The sequence below is a fragment of the Nerophis ophidion genome, linkage group LG04, assembly GCF_033978795.1.
Source record: "Nerophis ophidion isolate RoL-2023_Sa linkage group LG04, RoL_Noph_v1.0, whole genome shotgun sequence".
Classification (NCBI taxonomy): Eukaryota; Metazoa; Chordata; class Actinopteri; order Syngnathiformes; family Syngnathidae; genus Nerophis; species Nerophis ophidion.
In genome coordinates, this window is record NC_084614.1 from 53,094,395 (window position 1) to 53,120,922 (window position 26,528).

The window sequence follows — 26,528 nt, forward strand, 5'->3', positions numbered from 1 at the left end:
GGGCCAACACAGACAGACAACATTCACACTCACACACTAGGGCAAATTCAATGTTGCCAATCAATTTATCCCCAGCTACATGTTTTATGGAGGTGGGAGGAAGCCGGAATACCCGGAGGGAAGCCACACATATCCTAGTGAAATTATGTTTAAAAAAAAAATCCCAATGCCAGTTTAGGAAATAGAAAAAAATAAGCAAAAATGCAACAACAAAAAAATGGAAACATCCATCCATCCATTTTCTACCGCTTATTCCCTTTTGGGGTCGCGGGGGGCGCTGGCGCCTATCTCAGCTACAATATTTATGTAAATTATGTATTTCTATTTTTTTCTTTAAATGATAACAACGAAAGCAAAATGATGCAATTACATTGCTGCCTAAACTTTAAGAACTACACTTTTTTGAAATGTGCTTATCATTACCAATACAACTACAAGACAAGAACACATGTTTGTCTTTTTTTTATTCATTCTGACTCATAAATAAACTTAAGCAAAAGTTAGCGAAAAATGGAGGTAATGGGATTTGCGCCTATAAATCGCTCTAAAAAACCCTCCAAAAAACCTCCAAAATTTTAAATATACCTTGTAAGTATATATGTAATGTAGTAACATGCACTTTCATAATAACATGTAATATTTACGTATTTTGGTCATTTTGAGCAAACAGCGGTGTATTAATTTCACAGATGCATTACAATATTTTCTTTTTCCTTTAACAACAGTTTGTGAGAGACAATAAAGACTACTTCAGGACAAATGAAGATCTACAATCTTATATTTTTGAGCCTGAATATAAAGTGGATGATCTACAAGTTTTAGAAAAGGTGTGCTGAACAGATCCAGCTTTAGTGAAACACTAAGCATCATGCAAAAGTAAAGCTAAGTTCTGAACAGGAAATACAAACTACGAACATAATAAAATAACAATTTACTGTACAAAGTCTGCTCTCACTGGCATACCGACTGATGAGATGTTAACATATTTCTGTTTGGATTAAGAATTAATTTAATCTTCATGCAGGTTACAAAAAAAAAAAAAGGGAGTTGCAAACAACTGTCTTAGTGTCTTTCTTGCTATCTCCGGGTCGAAGTTTAATGTCACTTTTGACCAACTTCTCCATTTATGGCCACAAACTTCTACTATACAAGCGAGAGGCATGATTTATAATCGAGAAATAACATTTACCAACTCAAGGGCGATGCAGCAGCTTACCGGCTCAGTATGTCAATACAGCAGCATAATGGGCTTTTAGCTCTCTGTGATCACAGCACCGCTAAAAATAGTCTGTCCGCGTTAGCATTGATAAAAAGAATATCACTAATACTTGGTTAATACTCAGGTCACGAGGTGTAAATGGAGTATTGTTGGCAGTTTATGGATGTTTTTTAGTGGGCTTTATGGGCGGATTACAACACTCACGTTAGCCACCTTGTACTTGTCGTATATTTCAAATTAGTATAAAACAAAAAACATGTGTCCTATTGACTTAGATAGGGATTGTAAATAATAGGTGAAATTTAAAAAAGTTCAAGTTAAAAAGTGCAGTTTCCTTTTAAATGTGTTTTGTGATAAGAGCTGTCTCTTGACTAATTGTTGTGCTTATGAGGGGTCATAATAAGATTTTTTCCAAATTTGAATTGCTTCCTTGTGGTCATGTAATGACGGTTCTTTGGTCAAAATTTTGCATGGATTATATTTTACGCATCATCTCCAAGTTGCTTTCTGACCGTCCCTTGCACCATGCGCCGTTTTGTGAGCGGTCTTATTTACGTGCTTCCCCTTCGAATGCGTCTTCTCCCAGACTGCCATCTTGTAGTTTTTCGCGCGAGTCAACTGACAGGTTCGGTACAGTAATTGACAGGTGATTACCATTTGGTACCATAACATTCTCCTCTGTTACCAAATGGTAATCACCTGTCAATTAATGTCGGAGGTTTCTTAAGCTGACGATGCTGCATAATTGTTTCATTAGGTCTGTAGCGTTGCCTGCATGCTTTGTGGGTTGCTTTGCTGTCAACTACACGTTTTTGTGTCCCACCTATGTTTGCCTTGTATTTGCCCCTAAATTAAGGACCACATTACCTGCACATGGCCTTCTATCTTTGCATCTTGGGGTCACGCCAACAGCTGCCGTGCGGTTCCATTACAAATTAAGTATTTGTTGGTGAAAGTTCTTTCTTGAATTCAACAGTGTTTCTCACCTTCTTTATTAAAGTGCTGGAAATTGCAACTTTCTTTGGCGTCACGGCGGCTTAATTTGGTGTCGAGAGACTAAATCAGCCTATTTATTTTGTTAGCAAAAGGCTAATCGCAGCATAAAGTTTTAAAAGGATCTTATGAGTAAGTATACTTACAGTAACAGTCAAAAGGAGACACTTTCTCCTTCAATAGCATGAGAGAGTGTGTTCAAACTTTTGACAAAGTGGTGATTTATGGCACGCTGTTAACGATAAATAGAGAGTACTAAATGTCTCTTTGGAATGATAGGGTGGTTCGTAGATGTTTGTGAACACAAATTGACCCTCACCAGTTTACAAATGTGGTAAATGATGCCAAGTGAAGATGTACCATTTCATAAAATGCCTTCTTAAATACAATTCAATCTTTTACTGAGAGGTGATTAACAAAATTATTATTGGCAGCTTCCAAACATATAACCTATTTCTGGGGTCTGTGCACATGAGGGTGGGTACATGTGTGCATACACGGGTGGAGCTAAACCAACAAAGTAGCAGTGGTGAGAACTTTTTGGGATGTCGGGTCTGCTTGGAAGGTCTGGATAGGCTGCAAAATAGCATCCTATTCATTATGAGCGGTTACTGGTGGTGAGAAAGCAGAGCGGTGTTTGTGTTTTATTGTAGCTGAAGCTTGGAAATTACTCTGTACATTTGTTGAATTAATGCACAGAAGAACACTGAAGTTAATTCGTATCCATAACTCCCATAATGACACATACATAAATTGCAATGCAAGTATTTGTTTATATAGATCAGAAAATGGATTTGTACACTGCACAAATTGAAATTAAACAAGATGAAATAACGTAATTTTTTAACGGACTCACCAGTGACTATCAGTGTCACAGTAAGCTGTATTTTGAGGTGTTATGTTCATTTTAAAATACCGTATACTTCACTGTACTCGGATAAGAAAAAAGACAGTTTGGAAAAAAAATGACCGGCATTTTTTTTTCAACATGTAAAACACTTCCTTATGTCAACAGTGGAGGATGCATGTGCATGTACGAGACAGTCCGCCTCACAACAAGAGGATAGGGAAAAAGTTTATTTACTACACTGGCAGACTTGCGCAAAGCACTATCTCTTCCTGGCCAGCCGGGAGAGATAGTCTTCCCAACGTGTCCGTGGTATTACCCGTGGCCTCCTACTGGTCGGACGTGCCCGAAACACCTCCCTAGGGAAACGTTCGGGTGGGATCCTGACCAGATGCCCAAACCACCTCATCTGTCTCCTCTCCATGTGGAGGAGCAGCGGCTATACTTTGAGCTCCTCTCGGATGACAGAGCTTCTCACCCTATCTCTAAGGGAGAGCCCCGCCACCCGGCGGAGGAAACTCATGTCGGCCGCTTGTACCCGTGATCTTGTCCTTTCGGTCATGACCCAAAACTCATGACCATAGGTGAGGATGGGAACGTAGATCGACCGGTAAATTGAGAGCTTTGCCTTCCTGCTCAGCTCCTTCTTCACCACAACGGATTGATACAGCGTCCGCATTACTGAAGACGCCGCACTGATCCGCCTGTCGATCTCACGATCCACTCTTCCCTCACTCGGGAACAAGGCTCCGAGGTACTTGACCTCCTCCACTTGGGGCGAGATCTCCTCCCCAACCTGGAGATGGCGCTCCACCCCTTTCCGGGTGAAAACCATGGACTCGGACTTGGAGTACAGGATGACCTAAAAAAAAACTTGAAATTTGAAAATATCGATTTGAGTGATAACGGTAAAAAAATACAAAATACAAATTCAATGCCACATTTGTACAACACACCCAGCATGTTTACGCCCCTGACCTGCGCCCAGACCCCACTCCTATGCAGGGATCTCATCCCCAATTCACCAGGACAAAGGGAAAGAGCTGAGTGCAGAATATAAGGCTGCCACTGGCTGCCAGAGTGCGTCCAGCACAGTGCTTTCTGCAGATTGCAGCAGTTTGAGCTAAACCCCCCTCTGTCTGCTCTCTAAAGACTGGACATGGACGGGCGGGGTCATCATTTGTGCATGCAGCAACAAGGGTGAAGTCCGGGTGGGCAGGCATGCGTTTGGCAAAGTTGGTGTGACTGTGTTTTACACATGGTTGGACATGAGCTCTATTCTTATTTTCCACCGTGCAGTCAGTGTGGGACTGATATTGGCAACCTTAAAGCTGAATCATATGACTCCAATCAAGGCGAGGTAAAGGAGGGGGCCGCCCTTTCATAAGGTTGGCTAAATGAATAATGTTATGAGGAAATGATTACAGTCAGAAATGCCAAAAAGTCACACAATCTAGGATTAAATTGTCATGAGTATGAGAAATGTTTTAAAAGTTAAAACAATGTTAAAGTTCAAACCATTATCAAGGGGAAAAGTGATGATAACAACGTGACCTCGGACTACGTTAAGGTAACGTGTGGAGTTCCCCAGGGTTCGGTCCTTGGCCCTGCACTCTTCAGCATCTACATGCTGCCGCTAGGTGACATCATACGCAAATACGGTGTTAGCTTTCACTGTTAAGCTGATGACACCCAACTCTACATGCCCCTAAAGCTGACCAACACGCCGGATTGTAGTCAGCTGGAGGCGTGTCTTAATGAAATTAAACAATGGATGTCCGCTAACTTTTTGCAACTCAACCCCAAAAAAACGGAAATGCTGATTATCGGTCCTGCTAGACACCGACCTCTATTTAATAATACAACTTTAACATTTGACAACCAAACAATTAAATAAGGCGACTCGGTAAAGAATCTGGGTATTATCTTCGACCCAACTCTCTCCTTTGAGTCACACATTAAAAGCGTTACTAAAACGGCCTTCTTTCATCTCCGTAATATCGCTAAAATTCGCTCCATTCTGTCCACTAAAGACGCTGAGATCATTATCCATGCGTTTGTTACGTCTCGCCTCGATTACTGTAACGTATTATTTTCGGGTCTCCCCATGTCTAGCATTAAAAGATTACAGTTGGTACAAAATGCGGCTGCTAGACTTTTGACAAGAACAAGAAAGTTTGATCGTATTATGCCTATACTGGCTCACCTGCACTGGCTTCCTGTGCACTTAAGATGTGACTTTAAGGTTTTACTACTTACGTATAAAATACTACACGGTCTATCTCCAGCCTATCTTGCCGATTGTATTGTACCATATGTCCCGGCAAGAAATCTGCGTTCAAAGGACTCCGGCTTATTAGTGATTCCCAAAGCCCAAAAAAAGTCTGCGGGCTGTAGAGCGTTTTCCATTCAGGCTCCAGTACTCTGGAATGCCCTCCCGGTAACAGTTCGAGATGCCACCTCAGTAGAAGCATTTAAGTATCACCTTAAAACTCATTTGTATACTCTAGCCTTTAAATAGACTCCCTTTTTAGACCAGTTGATCTGCCGTTTCTTTTCTTTTACTCCTATGTCCCACTCTCCCTTGTGGAGGGGGTCCGGTCCGATGGCCATGGATGACGTACTGGCTGTCCAGAGTCGGGACCCAGGATGGACCGCTTGCCTGTGTATCGGCTTGGGACATCCCTGTGCTGCTGATCCCCCTCCGCTTGGGATGGTTTCCTGCTGGCTCCGCTTTGGACTGGACTCTCGCGGCAGTGATGGATCCACTATGGATTGAACTTTCACAGCATCATGTTACACCCGCTCGACATCAATTGCTTTTGTCCTCTCCAAGGTTCTCATAGTCATCATTGTCACCGACGTCCCACTGGGTGTGAGTTTTCCTTGCCCTTATGTGGGCCTACCGAGGATGTCGTAGTGGTTTGTGTTGTGGTTTGCGCAGCCTTTTGAGACACTAGTGATTTAGGGCTATATAAGTAAACATTGATTGATTGATTGATTGATTGATTGATTGATTGATTGATTGATAGAACCAGACATTCTACTTCCTTCACTTGTTTTTTTGTTTGTTGTTTGTTTTATTGTTTTGTCCATGGTCTGTGCTTATGATATGCTTGTAATGTGTAATGTATTGTGATTCTTGCATTATTTTGTATCATGACCTGTTGAATTTTTACTGAATTAATCTGCCTTAGGACAACGGATGAAAATTAACTATTGTGCTAATTCCGACATACTTACATTGTTACTATATGTTGATAAATATGCACTGTCCTAAATAAATAAATAAATCATAAATAAAAAGCTGCTGCTTGTTTTCCGTTTTTTTTTATTTTTTATCGTGCACTTTTTTATTTTTTATTTTGTCTATCAGGGCAGCACAGTGGAAGAGGGTTTAGTGCGTCTGCCTCACAATAGAAGGTCCTTGGCTCAATCCTGCGCTCGGGATCATTCTGTGTTGAGTTTGCATGTTCTGCCCGCGACTGCGTGGGTTCCCTCCGGGTACTCCGGCTCCCTCCCACCTCCAAAGACATGCAACTGGGGAAATGTTGATTGGCAACACTAAATTGGCCCAAGTGTGTGAATGTGAGTGTAAATGTTGGCGACTTGTCCAGCGTGTACCCCGCCTTCCGCCCGATTGCAGCTGAGATAGGCTGCAGCACCCCCCGCGTTCTGAACGGGAAAAGCGGTAGAAAATGGTAGGATGGAGGGCTCACAATCATTATGAGAGACAAAAACACATAAAATATCAAAGATTACAGTTGGTATAAAATGCGGCTGCTAGACTTTTGACAAGAACAAGAAAGTTTGATCATATTACGCCTGTACTGGCTCACCTGCACTGGCTTCCTGTGCACTTAAGATGCAACTTTACGGTTTTACTACTTATGTATAAAATATTAAAGGGTCTAGCTCCATCCTATCTTGCTGATTGTATTGTACCATATGTCCCAACAACAATGCTGCGTTCAAATAACTCCGGATTATTAGAAGAGAACAGAATAGAAAGTACTTTATTGATCCCTGGGGGAAATTCAGCACCACAGTTCGCTCACAATAAACAATAAACACTTAGGTATTTTTTAAATGTGAATAATATAAATACAGTCTATTATACAGCATTATTCACATGTGAATAATATAAATACAGTCTATTATACATTCAAGTACAGTCAAAAAGGAACATATGCATTATACAGTCTGATGGCTGTCTTATGAGGGACTTCCTGTGTCGTTCTGTGTTGCATTTAGGGAGTCTGAACCTTCCACTGAACGTGCTCATTCTCTCCACCAAATCCGAATTTAGTGGGTGGGAGGTGTTGTCCATAATGGTTAAGAGCTTTGCTAGACTTCTCCTCTCTGACACCACCGCAAGAGAGTCTACCTCCACTCCCACCACGTTACTGGCCCTCCTTACCAGCTTGTCCAGCCTGTTTGCGTCCCTCTCTCTCAGGTCCGCTACCCCAGCAAGCCACGGCGTACAAGAAGGCGCCCGCCACCACCGACTCGTAGAACATCTTCAACATCTTTGTACAGACGTTGAAGGATCCTAGCATCCTGAGGAAGTAGAGGCTTCTTGTAGAGTGCCTCAGTGAGTTTTGACCCATTCAGCTTGTTGTCGATGTGTACTCCGAGGTATTTATAATTCTCAATCATGTCCACATCCACCACCTTGATGGAAACGGGGGTCGCCGGAGTACTCTTCCTCGTTCTCAGGTCCACAACCAGCTCCTTGGTCTCTGTCACATTGAGCTGGAGGTGGTTCTTTTCCACATCATGTGACAAAGTCCTCCACCAGTGCTCTGTATTCTTCCTCATCACCATCTTCAATACACCCAACTATCGCATAGTCATCAGAACATTTCTGATGACTTATGAGTGATTCCCAGAGCCCCCAAAACCACAAAAAGTACAGTAATCTATCCATTTATATCTGCACCTTCTTTTGTAAATGCAAGCACTCTGCACCTTATTGCTCTTTTAACCTGCACTACCACTAGGCTAATGCAACGAAATGTGGTTCTTATCTGTACTGTAAAGTTCAAATTAGAATGACAATAAATGTAGTCTAAGTCTAAAAATAAGTTTGTGCTTTACCCACAAGACGGAGAGAAAGAGGAGTCATTTTGCAATGTCATGTTTGTCCCCCTCGCTTCCACAAAATCTGCAGAACACTGACCTAAGTTGAGCAGATGCAGAATGGAGGTTACTCTCCGGGCAGCGTGACCCACTAAAATGTATTTATAGCCTCTCAGCACCTTCGGAGTCCTCTCAAAAGGCCACCTATCTGCTATTTCTGTTGTAAATGTTGCTCAACCATTTTTTTTCTCTCTCACGCTCTCTTTCTTATCTACCTAAACTGGTTGCCCAAAGTCACCCTTCCGCTCTAGATCTAAATTACATCATGTTTAGACAGAATGAAAGCAGGACATGGAGGGGATACGGCGCCACAGTGACTCTCTGCGCTCACAGGACGAGGAACATCTTAATGTGTGGGCACTAAACATGTCAAGTATGGATCACAACTGGACTGTTTGCTTTGTCTTAGAATAGGTTTCGCCTCTCATCCAAGTAAGCTTCATTAGTTCATGCTCATAGACTTAGATTGATCAGATCTAGTCTTGCGGCTGGTGCCAAAACCCCAAATATTTATACCACAAAAGTCAGAAGCCATCAACCGGGCATTGTATTACCAATCATACCCACAAAAGACCCATCCATCCGATTTCTACCGCTTGTCCCTTGCAGGGTCACGGGGGGTACTGGAGCCTATCTCAGCTGCATTCGGGCGCTAGGCGGGGTACACCCTGGACAATAGCAGGGCCAACACAGACAGACAGACAACATTCACACTCACTTTCATACACTAGAGTCAAATTAGTGTTGCCAATCAACCTATCCCCACCATCACTGGCATTTATGGCTTTCCAAAATTACACAAAGATGGGGCTCCCCTCAGACCCATTGTCAGCAGCATTAACTCTGTGACATACAATACTGTCAAGTACAGGGATGTGGCCAACATCTTAGCACCTTTGGGCGGAAAAACTCCACATCATGTCCAGAACAAGATCAGAGATCTAAAACTGGACAAAAATATAACTAACTTTTACCTTATCTATTAATTTATTTATCGTTAATATATTTTGTTAGATTGAATCTATGTTTGCATATATTCATGTGTGTCTTACATCTGTTATGGACACTAGGGTACAATTACCTTGGGACCTGAGTGGGTGGGTATTGTAAGGGTTTGGTTTTTTATGTTACATTTTGTAAAATGTGCAGATGCCTCAACTTGTTGTTGCCATAATTAATCTTGCTGTACTGTCTGCAAAATTCTATAAAATATATTTGAAAATATATATATATATATTGTTTTGTTTGACGTCACCTCCAGTTCACATGTATTCCATCCCAGGATGCAGTAGAGAGTGAGGCAACGTCTACTAGGTGATCACACCTTACAGGATGGATCCACACTATACCCAATACAGATTTTATATATATATATACAGTATATATATATATATATATATATATATATATATATATATATATATATATATATATATATATATATATATATATATACATATATATACATATATATATATACATATGTATATATATATATATATATATATACATACACACACACACACACACAGTACAGGCCATAAGTTTGGACACACCTTCTCCTCATTCAATACGTTTGCTTTATTTTCATGACTCTTTACATTGTAGATTGTCACTGGAGGCATCAAAACTATGAATGAACACATGCGGAGTTATATACTTAACAAAAAATGGTGAAATAGCTGAAAACATGTTTTATATTCTAGTTTCTTCAAAATGGCCACCCTTTGCTGTGATTACTGCGTTGCACACTCTTGGCATTCTCTCGATGAGCTTCAAGCACACCTGTGAAGTGAAAACAATTTCAGGTGACTACCCCTTGAAGCTCATCGAGAGAATGCCAAGAGTGTGCTAAAAAGTAATCAGAGCAAAAGGCGGCTATTTTGAAGAAACTAGAATATAAAACATGTTCAGTACATAACTCCACATGTGGTCATTCGGGGTATAGCGGTATAGCTCGGTTGGTAGAGCGGCCGTGCCAGCAAATTGAGGGTTACAGGTCCGATCCCCGCTTCCGCCATCCTAGTCATTACCGTTGTGTCCTTGGGCAAGACACTTTACCCACCTGCTCCCAGTGCCACCCACACTGGTTTAAATGTAACTTAGATATTGGATTTCACTATGTAAAGCGCTTTGAGTCACTAGAAAAAAAGCGCTAAATAAATATAATTCACTTCATTCATATTTTTGATGCCTTCAGTGACAATCTACCTGACTGCCCCCTAGCCAGATATACGGTGAAGACCTCAACGGCGGAGCAGGCGGAAGACGGTAGATTTAAGAACTACCACAATGGCTGCGATGGCGAAAGAATGCTGCAGCAGAAAAGAGTCCCCAGTCGTCTTGGACTCCATGCCACTGGACCCTGACCTGATTCTTGCCAAGGATTGTGTGGTGACTGTATGTACACCAGTCTCCCCACGTGAAACAAATTCACGCACAGGCATCCTCCATAAAGGGATACACTTCTACAAGGAGGATCGTCATACTCTTTCGAGTGATCGCCGATGATGACAATGTAAATAGTCCTGAAAATAAAGAAAACACATTGAATGAGAAGTTGTGTCCAAACTTTTGGCCTGTACTGTATTTATACTTGTATGTATAATGTATTTTCTGGACTCCCATCTCCTCTTTCATAGACGCCATAGCCTGTTTCCTCATGCTCGTTCAGCATTTCCTCAAGAATCTTGAGGAAAACATCAGTAGAAGACGCAAAATAATAGTGTCTTACCTTTTTTTATTCTAGTTTTTTAGCGCCGGAGTCTCCCCTTGAGAGTCCTCCTGATATTTTGGCATGGTATTTGACTTGAGTCTTTAGATTTGTTCCATCCAAAGTCCAACGAAAACCCTTCTTCTTTGGAGTCAGAATCATTAAAATGATCGCTGAAAATTACACTCTTCTCAATTGGTCCGTCTCATTTTGTGTGAGTCAATTAGACTGTCCTCATATTCCCATTATTTGAAAATGTATGCAGGCTTCTTTAGTTGTATTTCTGCAACCTGAAACAATGAATCTGGCAAACATATATGATCATTACTTCAAGTTCTTTGTGAAAATAACACAAGTCCGGATGAAGATGCTACCCGAACCCATTCTACACAATATGAAATTGCCTCCAGTCTTCTGTGGGTGATATCAGCAGGCAATTTTACAATTTTAGTTCCACAACTACAAACGTATAAAACAAGAGTCAATGTGGTCAACATTAGAGGGGCCCTTTAATCACAGGGTTGCAGTGGATTATTTGTCATTAATAAGGACTAAATATCATTATTTTAAAATCTATATTTATGTTTTTTTGCAAGAGCAAAATGAGTATATAGATAAATAATGATGGTCAATCCACATTAACACGTTAATTTTGACAGCCCAAGTTATTTCAAGGTTCCCCAAACTATAATTTTTTTTCAAGGAAAATACATCTTTTAATTTTGGTCCTAAAAAAAGAGGCAGACTTTGTTCAAGTCTCATAAGATTGATGAAAAAGTTGCCAGCACACTGCAGGTTTAATAAATATATCAGTGATCTAAAAGCCCGAACATATCCTCAAATCTAAACACATTCTGTACAGAGTAAATACACAAACAGGTTGAAATGTTTTTTATTATTAAAATTCTTACCCTAAAAAGTTGTCAAAATGGTCTGATGCAGCAAAACATTCTTGGCGTACCAAAGTCAGCTACAGTTGGCAAACATTCCCATTCATGGCTAAGTGCATGGTCTTTTTTTTTCTAGGTGCACATGTCAAATTATACACAAACTTCAGGTCTCTCATATTTTACATAAACAAAAAAAAAAATGGACAGCAACTCTCAATCCACAAACTGTACAACAACACAAAACCAACAATCTGCGTTTGAATAACACAATTCAAAAGAGGGCAATTTAGACTTAAATATAATGAATGTGGACGAAAAGATTTAAAGAAGCGTTTGGCCTCCTTACAATGTACAAATCTCAAATGGGCTAAGCAAAAATGAGCAAGTTCGAAATAATTACTTACAAAAACACATAATTTACATTTATTATTAAACAAAAGGTAAAATAAGGCACAGGGAGGAGCTTACATCTTGTTTGTTTTGACAGGGCTCCTCCCACGTTGACTGTGGGTACACAGTTCTGTGTTGTCATTTCAAAGACAGGCGTATGTACAGCATGTGCAGTGCTTGAGTGTGTGTTGCATACAAATGGATATATAAGAGCAATGTGCCAAGGGTTATTGGGTTCTGCGGCGCACACATATGTTTGGCCTGCGCGTGGCCACAAAGCCGTGTTTGCAGTAGCACTTGTATGAGCCCACCGTGTTCACACAGCGAGCGTTCTTGCATGGATTCATGCGAATTCCTTGTTCTGTACACTCGTCAACGTCTGGAGGGAAGAAAACACAGAAACAAACATTGAAGATCTGTTGTAACTAAATTAAATGTTTCAAAGCATGATTGACATTTAAGGCGACCAATGTTAGTAGCATCGAAGGTGACACAACTGACCAAGTTGTGGTTTGTGCAGCCCTTTGAGGCACTTGTGATTTAGGGCTATATAAATAAACATTGATTGATTGATTGAAAATGGCACGTTTTGCGATATGTAATAACTGGAAAGAAAAGAGATGCAATGCAACGGACCAATCACTACTGCTGCATGTTGTGACTGATATAGACTGACTAACATTTGCATAAAACGTGACATGATATGAATGACCACACACAGTGCTGCATATATGACTGGTAAATACACTGACCAATAGACACATTACAATAACATTACATGACTGAAAAAATCGGGCTCCACGGTGTAAGAGGGGTTAGTGCGTCTGCCTCACAATACAAAGTTCCTGCAGTCCTGGGTTCAAATCCAGGCTCGGGATCTTTCTGTGTGGAGTTTGCATGTTCTCCCCGTGAATGCGTGGGTTCCCTCCGGGTACTCCGGCTTCCTCCCACCTCCAAAGACATGCACCTGGGGATAGGTTGATTGGCAACACTAAATTGGCCCTAGTGTGTGAATGTGAGTGTGAATGTTGTCTGTTTATCTGTGTTGGCCCTGCGATGAGGTGGCGACTTGTCCAGGGTGTACCCCGCCTCCCGCCCGATTGTAGCTGAGGTGGGGGCCAGCGCCCCCCGCTCCCCCAAAAGGGAATAAGCGGTAGAAAATGGATGGATGGATGGACTGAACAAATCACAGGTGTTGCTATAGGTAAGGAATGACAAATAAACCAACTGATGTTCGCAATATAAAATAGATCAGGGATGTCAAACTCATTTTCATTGAGGGCCACATCGCAATTACTTACTACTTTGGGACGGCATGGCGCAGTGGAAGAGTGGCCGTGCGCAACTCTAGGGTCCCTGGTTCAATCCCCACCAAGTACCAACCTCGTCACTTCCGTTGTGTCCTGAGCAAGACACTTCACCCTTGCTCCTGATGGGTGTTGGTTAGCGCCTTGCATGGCAGCTCCCGCCATCAGTGTGTGGGAATGGGTAAATGTGGAAGTAGTGTCAAAGCGCTTTGAGTACGTTGAAGGTAGAAAAGCGCTATACAAGTACAACCCATTTATCATTTATTTATAATTTACTTCCACTTTAACAACACCCCCACACCAGACCGAGACGACAATGCAATAAGAAGTATAAACGATAAAACATTGAATATGAGGAGTATGTGAAAGTTCAAATCCTACCTTATTAATTCTCTGATGACTTCTTTAAAGTTTTGTAATCAATCAGAAATATCAGGCAGCCAAAATGCTCCAAACATGGGGAAGTGTGGAGAGAGTGTTTTGCATATATTACCCATCATGCACGCTGATGGCTCCATATATATATATATATATATATATATGTATATACATACACACATATACATATATATATATATATATATACATATATATATATATATATATATATATATATATGTATATACATACACACATATACATATATATATATATATATATATATATATATATATATGCGTAATTTTAAATCATATATATGTGTTTTATAATGTCCACAAAGTTCAATGAGCAGGATGTGTGGTACGTGTGATTGTGTGTTGACTTTATTTGTTGGTTATAGTTCATTTATACCTTGAGTAAGGAAAGTTGTTTGGATTGGGTCATACAGTTTATATTGATGCTGTGCTGGAGGTTCTTGAAAAATAACTTCTGGTCGTTACCTAGTGATTCCATCGACGTCTACATGAGGGCTGCCAAAACTCCCCAATTCAAACTAACTTGCAGAGGAAACAATTTTGGCTAAAATACATAATATATAATCTTCTTGTTTAACTTGTGACGCCTCGCGAGCAGCCATTAAGACTTTGGCGGGTCGGACTTGGCCTGCGGGCCATAGTTTGATAGACCAACCGATGTTTGTTTAGAAAGGGAAGCAATATCACAGACCAATCATTAGTACAGTATGCATCTATGTACTTTCTAAGTACAAAACCCAAAACCAGTGAAGTTGGCATGTTGTGTAAATCGTAAATAAAAACAGAATACAATGATTTGCAAATCCTTTTCAACCTATATTCAATTGAATAGACTGCAAAGACAAGATACTTAACGTCAGTCTACCCCAGGGCAGCTGTGTCTACTGATGTAGCTTACCACCACCGGGTGTGAATGAATGATAAGTCCCACTTCTCTGTGAGCGCTTTGAGTGTCTAGAAAAGCGCAATATAAATCTAAGTTATTTATTTATTCTTTTCTAAACGTTCAAACTGGTAAACTTTGTTATTTTTTGCAAATATTAGCTTCTTTGGAATTTAAAGCCTGCAACATGTTTCAAAAAAGCTGGCACGAGTGGCAAAAAAGACGGAGAAAGTTGAGGAATGCTCATCAAACACTTATTGGGAACATGCCACAGGTGAACAGGCTAATTGGGAACAGGTGGGTGCCATGATTGGGTATAAAAGCAGCTTCTATGAAATGCTCAGTCATTTACAAACAAGGATGGGGCGAGGGTCACCACTTTGTGAACGAATGGGTGAGCAAATAGTCAAAACAGTTTCAGAACAACATTTCTCAACGAGCTATTGCAAGGAATTTAGGGATTTCACCATCTATGGTCCGTAATATCATCAAAAGGTTCAGAGAATTTGGAAAAATTACTGCACGGCAAGGCCGAAAACCAACATTGAATGCCTGTGCCCTTCTATCCCTCAGCGGTACTGTATCATAAAGCGACATTAGTGTGTAAAGGATATCACCACATGGGCTCAGCAACACTTCAGAAAACCACTGTCAGTAACTACAGTTGGTCGCTACATCTGTAAGTGCAAGTTAAAACTCTACTATGCAAAGCGAAAGCCATTTATCAACAAAACCCAGAAACGTCACCAGCTTCGCTGAGTCCAAGCTCATCTAAGATGGACTGATGCAAAGTGTAAAAGTGTTCTGTAGTCTGATAAGTCCACATTTCAAATTGTTTTTGGAAACTGTGGATGTCATGTTCTCCGGAACAAAGGAATAGAACCATCATGACTGATATAGTAGCAAAGTTCAAAAGCCAGTGTCTGTGATGGTATAGGAGTGTATTAGTGGCCAAGGCTTTGGTAACTGACAAATCTGTGAAGGCACCATTAATGCTGAAAGGGACATACATGTTTCGGAGCAACATATGTTGCCATCCAAGCAACGTCTTTTTCATGGATGCCCCTGCTTATTTCAGCAAGACAATGCCAAGCAACAGCGTGGCTTCATCGTAAAAGAGTGCGGGTACTAGACTGCCCTGCCTGTAGTCTAAACCTGTCTCCCATTGAAAATGCGTGGCGCCTTATGAAGCGTAAAATACCACAACGGGAACGCCGGACTGTTGAACAACATAAGCTGTACATCAAGCAAGAATGGGAAAGACTTCCCCACCTGCACAGCATCAAAAACTTGTCTGCAATGTATTGCTGCCATTAAATTCTAACTTAATGATTACCGTATTTGTCAAACTATAAGTCGCAATTTGTTTCATAGTTTGGCCAGGGGTGCGACTCATACTTATGTGTGAAATTATTAACACATTACCATAAAATATCAAATAATATTATTTAGCTCATTCACGTAAGATACTAGACGTATAATATTTCATTGGATTTAGCGATTAAGAGTGACAGATTGTTTGGTAAACGTATAGCATGTTCTATGTTATAGTTATTTGAATGACTCTTACCATAATATGTTACGTTAACATACCAGGCACGTTGTCAGTTGGTTATTTATGCGTCATACACTTATTCAGCCTGTTGTTCACTATTCTTTATTTATTTTAAATTGCCTTTCAAATGTCTATTCTTGGTGTTGGGTTTTATCAAATAAATTTCCCACAAAAATGCGATTTATACCCCGGTGCGACTTATATATGTTTTTTTTCCTTCTTTATTATGCATTTTCGGCAGGTGCGACTTATACACCGGAGCGATTATACTCCGAAAAATACGGGTATTTGCTAAAATAAGTTTTTCAGTTCGAACATTAAATATCTTGTCTTTGCAGTCTATTCAATTGAAAAGAAGTTAAAAAAGCATTTCCAAATCATTGTATTCGGTTTTTATTTACCATTTACACAATGTGGCAACTTCAATGGTTTTGTTTTTTGTATAAATATAAGACAATAACAAATACAAACCTATACAGCGGGTGTGGGAGTGATCCAACCTGAATCCTTGGTTACATTCACACATAGTGCTCAGATAGGAGCGCACACAGTGACCGTTTGTACAGCTGCATTCGTCTGAGTCCTCCTCTGAACTGTCACCTATGAGAGATCATTTTAACAAGGTGAGACAGAGAGGAAAAAAAAAGACATGGGTGGCGAGTGTATGCTTCAACCTGGATTATAATTAGCGAAAGCTGCCAGGAAATCTTGCTCTCCATCAGACTCTGTCTCTAGGTGCATCTCACACAAATGGTTGAACATCTCTGCTTGGAAAAAGCGGTCGTCTTTAGGGAAACCGACGGGAGAACCAAAAGTGATTATTAATGCAGGGTCGCTCACCTGAATTTCTTGGTGGACAGGTGTTGCACTCGGGCCCCCAGCCACGGCCGTAGTGGCAGCAGCACTCGGAGTAGGTCACTAACATGACGCTTCTGGGCTCGGTGCAGATCAAGCCCTCGTCCACCTGCAAAAAACACACATCCTTGTAGGCTGCCGTGCGATCTGGTGAAAACAAGGAGGAAAAGAAGAAACAGTGGTTCAATCAGAACTGTATCCTGGGAAGGAAAGCCAAAAATATAATAAAAATCTTTTCATTATTGCATCTGCCATTTCCTAATGTGTTAACATTATACATTTTACTTAAAATTACTTTAAATCGCAACAATTTACATACCGTCACGTGCATCTTTATATAGACAGTCTTTGACCTTTAAAAAAGACAATAACTGAACTAATTGATCACCATAACTGCATATACACTCATTGGACACTTCATTAGGCACACTATTCATTCAAATAATGCCTTTACAAAAATAACAATGTTCAGGTTTGAAGGGTATTGCTTTAATAGTAGTTTATTATTGTGTACACAACACACTTCAAATATTGCAACTTCTGCACATAAGTATTTTTATGAATTATTATTTTTGTATATTTTATTTTTTAAGGCATATTCTACAATTTGTTTGGCCTAAATTAAGAATAAATTGAATTAAAATGTCTAAATAGACAAAAAATATCGTTACTACATTATTATTGGCCACTAGAGGAGACCAAACCAATCAGTGCACGTTGTTAATTATCGTGGCCACTGATTGGCTCAGCCTGAGCCAGCATTACTAGACAAGATTAAAAGAGTGTGAAGGTAACTAAATTGTGTTATTTCATGTCTAAAGGGCTCTCCTAACGTTGAAAAACTGATTAAAAGGTCGTAGACAGTTTTTTTCATGCTCAAGGTTATGAAAATATTAGATTCCAATTAAAATAAGAGGGACAAATGTACTGTTACCATTTATAAAATCCTCTAATATTGCATATAAAAGAAATTGAATGAGTGCCAGTGACTATATAGCACAACTAAATACGATCTCTTATTTGCTTAATAAGAAGGTATTTAATAGTCCAGATAAATTAAGCAAATCACAAATCTCACAAAGCTATGAAAATTGGGAGGAATTGGAACACAATTGGAAAGAAGCACCAGGTGTCTACAGGGACTTGAAACAGGCGGATGCTGAATTTACCCACCGTCGTAGACGCACTGTTTCAGCTCCGCACTGAAGGTGCGAGGAGGGTCACAAAAACAGTGAAAAGAGCCGGGCGTGTTCTCACACCTCCCATTCCTACAGTAGGAGGGATCCTGGCACTCATTCACATCTGCAAAGGGCACCACATTCACTGGTTACAGTACGAACATCTGTTTGGGGCCCGCTCTTATTGGCAGGTAGATCACAAATGCTGATTTAGTAAAATCAACAAAAGCTTTCATGAAACATTCCTTGGACACTTCATTAGGTTCATTTCATATCATATCAATCCATTCACCTAAAACTTTGCAAAGGCATGATGTGTTTTTTAAAGTCACTTCTTTTATTGGAGTTGATTTGGTTGTGCTTAAGTGTCCAGGGAGTGAATGTCCACCCCCTGCCTGCGTGTACACGCCATACAAGTCATGCCCTGATTCTTGAGTAGAAGACAGTTGCAACAACAATAAACAATAATACCATGAAGCTTGTGTAAGGTTTGGAAAGCTATAGCATGCCCAAAACATAGAAATAGTGTGTGAGCGCGCAGCCAATAAAACAACAGGGGTAGTCCTTTAGCAGCACTTTGTCATCAACAAACATGTCAGTCATTACTGAATGATAGTCAATTCAAACTTTCCAGGTATTCATGGAAAGCAGCACCATATTACGATCAGTCATAGGTGGAATGTATTGTCATGAAGGCTTTTAGATTATGGCAGCGGACTCAAAAATCAAACAAATTATAACCACAAAGCCTCACTTTCACAACTGTAAGTTTTAACTTTACAACTTATGCTCAGCTTTAGTCTACTTTCATTGTGCTGGACCAGTGGTTCTCAAATGGGGGTACGAGTACCCCTGGGGGTACTTGAAGGTATGCCAAGGGGTACGTGAGATTTTTAAAAAATGTTCTAAAATAGCAACAATTCAAAAATCCTTTATAAATATATTTATTGAATAATACTTCAACAAAATATGAATGTAAATTCATAAACTGTGAAACAAATACAACAATACAATATTCAGTGTTGACGACTAGATTTTTTTGTGGACATGTTCCATAAATATTGATGTTAAAGATTTATTTTTTGTGAAGAAATGTTTAGAATTAAGTTCATAAATCCAGATGGATCTCTATTACAATCCCCAAAGAGGGCACTTTAAATTGATGATTGCTTCTTTGTGTAGAAATCTTTATTTAAAATTGAATCACTTGTTTATTTTTCAGCAAGTTTTTAGTTATGTTTATATCTTTTTTCCCCCAAATAGTTCAAGAAAGACCACTACAAGGGAGCAATATTTTGCACTGTTATACAATCTAATAAATCAGAAACTAATGACATAGTGCTGTATTTTATTTCTTTATCTCTTTTTTTCAACCAAAAATGCTTTGCTCTGAAGGGGGTACTTAAATTAAAAAAAATGTTCACAGGGGGTACATCACTGAAAAAAGGTTGAAAACCACTGTGCTAGACCACACGTGTCAAGCTCAACCCGCAGCATTTTATATAGCCTGTGAAAGCCTGGACATAATGTGCATCAATACAGCACTTAATTGTTCTTATTAAATGTACTAAATTACTAAGTAAAATGACTGTACTTCCGTATTTTCCTAATTTGTTGCACTGTATACCACTTTTTCTCCCTCAGTCCGTCTTTTGTAAATTAGATTTTAGATTTCATCTGGAATAAAAAGACTCACAGAATCCGTAAACAATATTTACAATGACCCAAATCGTCGGGAGGATAAGCACTACCAAACTTTAGGTTTTACTTCTCAGCCACCAACATTAGAATTCTTAAATATTGGCTGCAGTATGAAGCATTTCATCCCCCTCCGTTATGGCTGGTTATGAAGGCTAACTCAACTAAACCCGTATTTCTTAGGGCTCTGGTTCACTCTCCCATCCACTCTTCTACTTCTACGAAATAACCCAATCATAAAAACCTCATTCAGAATTTGGGTTCATTTCAAGCGCTATTTTGGTTTACAGACAATTTGTTATCTTGCACTCATCACTGCTAACCATGCTTTCCCTCCCTCTCTTGTCAATAATAGTGCCTTTTGAAGATTGTCAAATTTGAGGATCAACAGCAGTAAAGATATGTACATTGACAACATTTTTGCCTCTCTCCAGCAACTTTGTGATACATTTTCACTCAGTAAACAACACTTGTTTAGATATTTCCGGATGCGCAGTTTTGTTCGTATTCATTTTCCCAGGTTCCAAAACTGCCCGACTGACACAATTGCAGATGTTTTTTTGACACCACATCTGACTTTAGAAGGATCAATTACACGTATTTACAATAACATTTTTCTTTTACGCCCTGAGTCTCAGAGGGTGATGTAGGAGTAACCCTATCTGAGGAGAACTGGATATAGATTTTAAGTAAAGTTCATGAGTCTTTTTGTGCTAGACACAGCTTTATTCAATGCAAGCTAATACATCGTAGCTATTATACCAAGGTAAGGTCAGTATGACGGAATATCGGTATCATGTGATCAGTCACAACAGCCTCCAACTATGTTAATAAATATGTTTTGGCTTTGAATTATTTGATACTTGTTTGTATTGATGCCAATATGTTTTCAAATAATGACAGTTATTCCGTATGATTAGCTTGTGTGCTATAGCAGTGGTCCCCAACCACCGGTCCGTGATGCATTTGCTACCGGGCAGCACAGAAACAATAGCTAATTTGTAAACTACCGCACTGTCTCCGCCTTAACTTTCACCTGTCCCACCAATAAGCTTGTTAATGGTTGGATATTACAACTCCTTTGTTATAGTACATGGGATAATACACATTATTGGACATATAAAATGTTAATGTGCCAGATTATAGCCTAATTTTTTGCTCATTTTTTGCTGTTATAGTATGATTAGCTGATGTGTAGCTGCTAGTTCTGATAGCCTACTATGTTTATCTTTTGTAAATGATTGACTAAAATACAAGAAAATACCTTTTTTTTTAATTTGATATCAGCCTTCCATGGAATCGAGTGCCTAAACAAAGAATCCCATGCAGGGGTCTGTAACAAATACCAATTACACAGAACAACATAGCAGCAACAGTACCAATGTTGTAATAGAACTAAGGAGCAAATTGTTATCCAGCACTAACACTGCTAAGTTTATTGCAAACACGAGTACAGGAAATGTAACATACACAAGTATCACACCAACATTGTGTCCAGTGCTGCTGGACTAAATGCAGCAACTGACATCAAGTGGAGTTCATTAAAACACAACTTTGAGAGGTTGCCTACAGCCGCAGTTGTTCATGCTAATGTTTATTTTTAGAATTAGCAATATACTGTAGATGACTGCATATAATCGAGTAGAGGCTTTAACATCTATGATAACTCCATTGGTGGACTTTATAGCTGCAGCACTTTTTAGGGATGTTTTCTAATTAATATTGTTATTTACTGTAAAGGGAGAAAATAGATAAGACCAACACAGGCAAGAAGAATGCAAAATGACAATGTAAGGTGTACTATTAGGTATATTCCTTATACCAGAATGAAGAAATATCAATATTAGGGATAGAAATACATACTATTTTAACCATCACATGTACACCGGGCATGGCTAAATTCTTTATTTAGTTTACTTGACTATAAACTCTCATGTAAGGCAGTGGTCCCCAACCTTTTTGTAGCTGCGGACCGGTCAACGCTTGATAATTTGTCCGTGGCTCGCGGAACAAATGTTTTTTTTTTTGTCATGAAAAAGGGAGGTTTTTTGGGTTGGTGGACTAATTAGAAGTCTATCTTGTGTTTTTTATGTTGATTTAATAATTAAAAAAAAAAATAATAATAATTTTTAAATAAAAAATTAATTAAAAATTCTTCTGCGGCCTGGGACCAATCGAGCCACGACCCGGTACCGGTCCGCGGCCCGGTGGTTGGGGACCACTGATGTTAGGGACAGATAAAGCAGTGTAAATGTGGCACATTGACTGAAGCGATTGGCAAGTGTATATAGTACCTGTTCTTAACGTTTTTTACACATAATTCTTACCTCTTGCAGTGATTTGGAAGAATGCACCACACCAGAAAGCCAATACTATGTTATGTGATTTATATGTTTTGCTGTATTTCGGAGACAGATCTCTTTGTAACCACTGAGATGACAGGTTTCTAAAATGAAGTTCTGGACTCACCGGCCTGCTCCTCGGGAGTCACACATCTGTTCCGGTCAATGGCGAGGGTCAGTGGCGGGGAACAGATGCAGTGGTAAGACCCCGGTGTGTCCACACAAAGACCGTTCTTACAATTGGCAGGGTCTTCACACTCATTCACATCTGCACAATATTATGAAATAAACATCGCGGATTCGGGTGGATGAATGACTATAAGGTGCGAAAAGATTTTAACTCACTCACCAACGACTGCTGCTAGCACACATTTCTTTTTGTTAGAGTCTGGAGTCCAGGGTTGCTTACAGTTGCAGTAGAAGGATCCTTCAGTGTTGATGCAACGGCCATTTGTGCATAGAGACTCGTCATGGCATTCGTTCACATCTGAGGCAGAGGAGGCGAGAACAGATTACCGGTAGTATGTCAGGGGTCTCAAATTTGCCACCCGCAGGCACATTTTCCTGTGGGTAAGTTACACAGAAAAAAAAAAAGTCTGATTTTACAGATAAAAAATGCTTGGTCAATCGCCAGAATTACTGTTTGAATATAAAAAAATAAAAGTGCCACCGTTTTTCCATTCACAGGAACATTTACAGACTAAATATTTTACAGTAAGAAAAAGCAGGCAGCTCAGTTGCGATAATTTTACTGTAAAAATAATAGTGGTAGTGTTTTTCCATTTAAAGTTAAAAAAACCAAAATAAAACAACAACTCCGTAACTGTTACAATAAAATTCTCGCGACTGAGCTGCCAAATATTTTGGCATAAAATCGACAGAGGCTTTTTTACAGATGATTCCAACCATCTACCATTTTCTACTGCTTGTCCCTCTCGAGGTGGATGGGGTGCCGGAGCCTATCCCAGCTGCACTTGGGGGGAAGGCGGAGTACACCCTGGACAAGTCGCCTTCTCATCGCAGGGCCAACACAGACAGACAAACAACATTCACACTCACATTCACACACTAGGGCCAATTTAGTGTTGCCAATCAACCTATCCCCAGGTGCATGTCTTTGGAGGTGGGAGGAAGCCGGAGTGCCCGGAGGGAATCCACGCAGTCACAGGGAGAACATGCAAACTCCACACAGAAGGACCATATTGTGAGGCACACACACTAACCCCTGTTTGACTATGCTGCCCTACAGAGAATACAACAGTGTCAAAATAAATGTAATTTTTCTTTTTACATTTATTTTCAAATTTGCAACAACCATAGCTCAAGGTCACTGCAGTTGCTGGTAGAAGTAGTTAACACATTTAGTCACGTGGTTAAAAATGTGATTTTGAAGGAAATACTTAGTGCGGCCCAGCCTCACCCAGACTACCTCCAACCAATTAAATAAATGTATATATATATTTAATTTACTTAATGTTCCCACTTACTCGAACATACATTTTCTATTTAATATTAACAATTTATTATTACACTTTTATTTAAGTTTTCTAGTGTAATTTTGTTAACTAAAAAACATGTAATCTTACATTCAGGGTCTATTGTTTACACAAGCAAACCAGTATTTTGGCGTCAAGTAATTAAACAATAGAGCAAAATTATGAAGCCAATTTATTTTTTGTTGAATTCACTGTCATGTGTTGTACTGATATACGTATGACACAAAGCTATGAACATAGAATAGTAGCACTGCAGCCCTTCAGACACCTACCAATGCACTCCAGAAGGTTGCTGTCATAGTAGAAGCCCTGTTGACAGTAGCACTCATAACCTGGCTGCGTGTTCTGACAGCGGCCCTTCTTACAGATTTCATCAGCGAACAAAGAACACTCGTCAATATCTGTAAAAAGAAGGAGGCGATGACAACTGTAATAATTATGCAAGTGTCACAACACTACGGTTGTGTAAGGTGACAAACAAAATATTCTTTAGGGCAGTGGTCCACGGGGACAGTTTAAAACAGGTTGGGCGGAAAAGGTGCAACAGAGACGACAATACTTACCCTGGTATGCGGGCCGGCTATACATGAGTCCTTCATCATAGTAGAGACCTTGCCCGTTTGGACACAGGAAGTGGAACTCCGCTGGACAACAAAATAGATTTAATACAGACCTTTACTCAGAAGCTATATGGGACTAGAAATTCACGGTCATGTGTGTCCTACCACGCATTCTTCAATTATTTATTTAACGAACATGTATACGTACCGCAAACAAAACAATCAGTGTTGACTAATGAGGTCATCTCAGATTAACTGACTTTTGAATGACAATGAATCTATAAAGAGAGAATATACAGTAACTGTCAAACATGCTTTGGTTGTACCTGAGTGAGAAACGGGGCATGGGTAGATCTCACAGTGGTCCCCCCACCCCACCCCAATGGAGCAGCAGCACTCCTGCTTGGTGACGTTGGTGGCCAGGACGCTGTCGCAGAACACGGTGTCATCTAAGTTCAGGTAGCACTCCTTCTTCTCATCCATTAGCGTTTCAACTGCTGGAAGAACAAATATAGGCAATCACATGACGAGATTTCGAACAACACGGTTATACGTAATGTAATATATTGGTATGCAAGGCTGTGTTATAAATGCAAAGCTTAATTCATTTCCTGCCTCAGCATTGACATTTCCTTGCATTTCACACTTGAGCTGAACATCTCAATTCACATTCAAACATAATTTCTTCAGCATTATTATGCATCTATTGTTTTCCTCCCACTAGTTCTGTTATCTGTTAACACTGTGTGCGGTGCTGCTATTCCCACTGTCCTGTAAACTGTATATCAGGGGAGTCAAATGTACAGCCGATACGGTTTTACCCGGCCTGTGTGACGCGTTTGTTAAGTATAAAAATGAGCGCAACTTTTTGAATGAAAGAAACTGCGGCTCTAAATGTGTCCACTGGATGTCATGTCTTGATCGTCAAAGATGTTGTTAGTAATGTAACCTGTGACATTTTACCCAAATAAATGGTTTTGACAATCTGTAAATTTCATGTTGTACTTATGAGTAATGGGGACACATTTTCTAAGCGCATATGAATACCGTATTTCCTTGAATTGCCGCAGGGGCGCTATTTGATTTAAAACCTCTTCTCACTCCGGCACTTACCAAAGGCATGCAGTAAAAATTTGAGTGTGATGTACGCTTGGACCTTAAATCCTACTGAACAGCTCTTAATCTTCTTCCCTTTATGCGATTTCAAATTACCGGCGTTGAAATCAGCCTCCTCCCTTTTGAAAATGATGACAGGGGAAGTGTCATTCGTGACGTCAAGAGTTTGACCAGGCGGTAATACTAAGCAGGCGCTAATTATTTTGCGAAGCGAGTTTGACCCGGCAGTAATTCAAGGCAGGCGCATACTTTATGCCCTGCAGCAATTTAAGGAAATACGGTATGCTAAAATAAAATGTTTTTTTTTAATCACAATTATAATCAGACATACTACTCAGTGGCCTAGGTTATGAGTTCAAACCCCGGCCGAGTCATACCAAGGACTATAAAAATAGGACCCATTACCTCCCTGCTTGGCACTCAGCATCAAGGGTTAGAATTGGGGGTTAAATCACCAAAAAATATTCCCGGGCGTGGCCACTTCTGCTGCCCACTGCTCCCCTCACCTCCCAGGGGGTGGACAAGGGGATGGGTCAAATGCAGAGGACAAATTTAAACACACCTAGTGTGTGTGTGACAATCATCGGTTCTTTAATTTTAACAAAAACACCAGATGGCACCACGGTATACCTCGCTTTCCGCCTGAATGCAGCTGGGATAGGCTCCAGCACCCCCCGCGACCCCGAAAGGGACAAGCGGGAGAAAATGGTTGGATGGACTTGCTAAAATTGTTTCTTATTCAAATCCCTCCATCCCCCGTACCCCCTTAAAGCTGTCTTGTGTCCAAGGACTTACTTCAGAGTTTGTAAACAAAAACAACAAATATATTTTTGATAATAAAAATGATTGCTCTCCTTACTGTAGTATCAACCATATATATACTGATACTACGTAAAGTTACTGTTGATATTTGTATTGATCTGCACAC

The 26,528-nt window shown here is 40.0% G+C and overlaps 1 protein-coding gene across 1 annotated transcript in view; it reads right to left on the bottom strand.

Moving 5' to 3' along the window:
* Window positions 1-11,790: 11,790 nt before the first annotated feature.
* Window positions 11,791-26,528, bottom strand: part of ltbp3 (latent transforming growth factor beta binding protein 3) — a 90,627-nt gene continuing 75,889 nt past the window's right edge. Inside the window, exons 19-28 of the mRNA XM_061898361.1 lie at window positions 24,811-24,981; window positions 24,488-24,568; window positions 24,197-24,325; window positions 22,778-22,915; window positions 22,556-22,696; window positions 18,384-18,512; window positions 17,196-17,357; window positions 17,030-17,119; window positions 16,827-16,955; window positions 11,791-12,573 (exon numbers count right to left, since the gene is read on the bottom strand). Coding sequence (XP_061754345.1) covers window positions 12,422-12,573; window positions 16,827-16,955; window positions 17,030-17,119; window positions 17,196-17,357; window positions 18,384-18,512; window positions 22,556-22,696; window positions 22,778-22,915; window positions 24,197-24,325; window positions 24,488-24,568; window positions 24,811-24,981 — 1,322 coding nt within the window. The 3' untranslated portion in view covers window positions 11,791-12,421. The remainder of the gene's footprint in view (window positions 12,574-16,826; window positions 16,956-17,029; window positions 17,120-17,195; window positions 17,358-18,383; window positions 18,513-22,555; window positions 22,697-22,777; window positions 22,916-24,196; window positions 24,326-24,487; window positions 24,569-24,810; window positions 24,982-26,528) is intronic.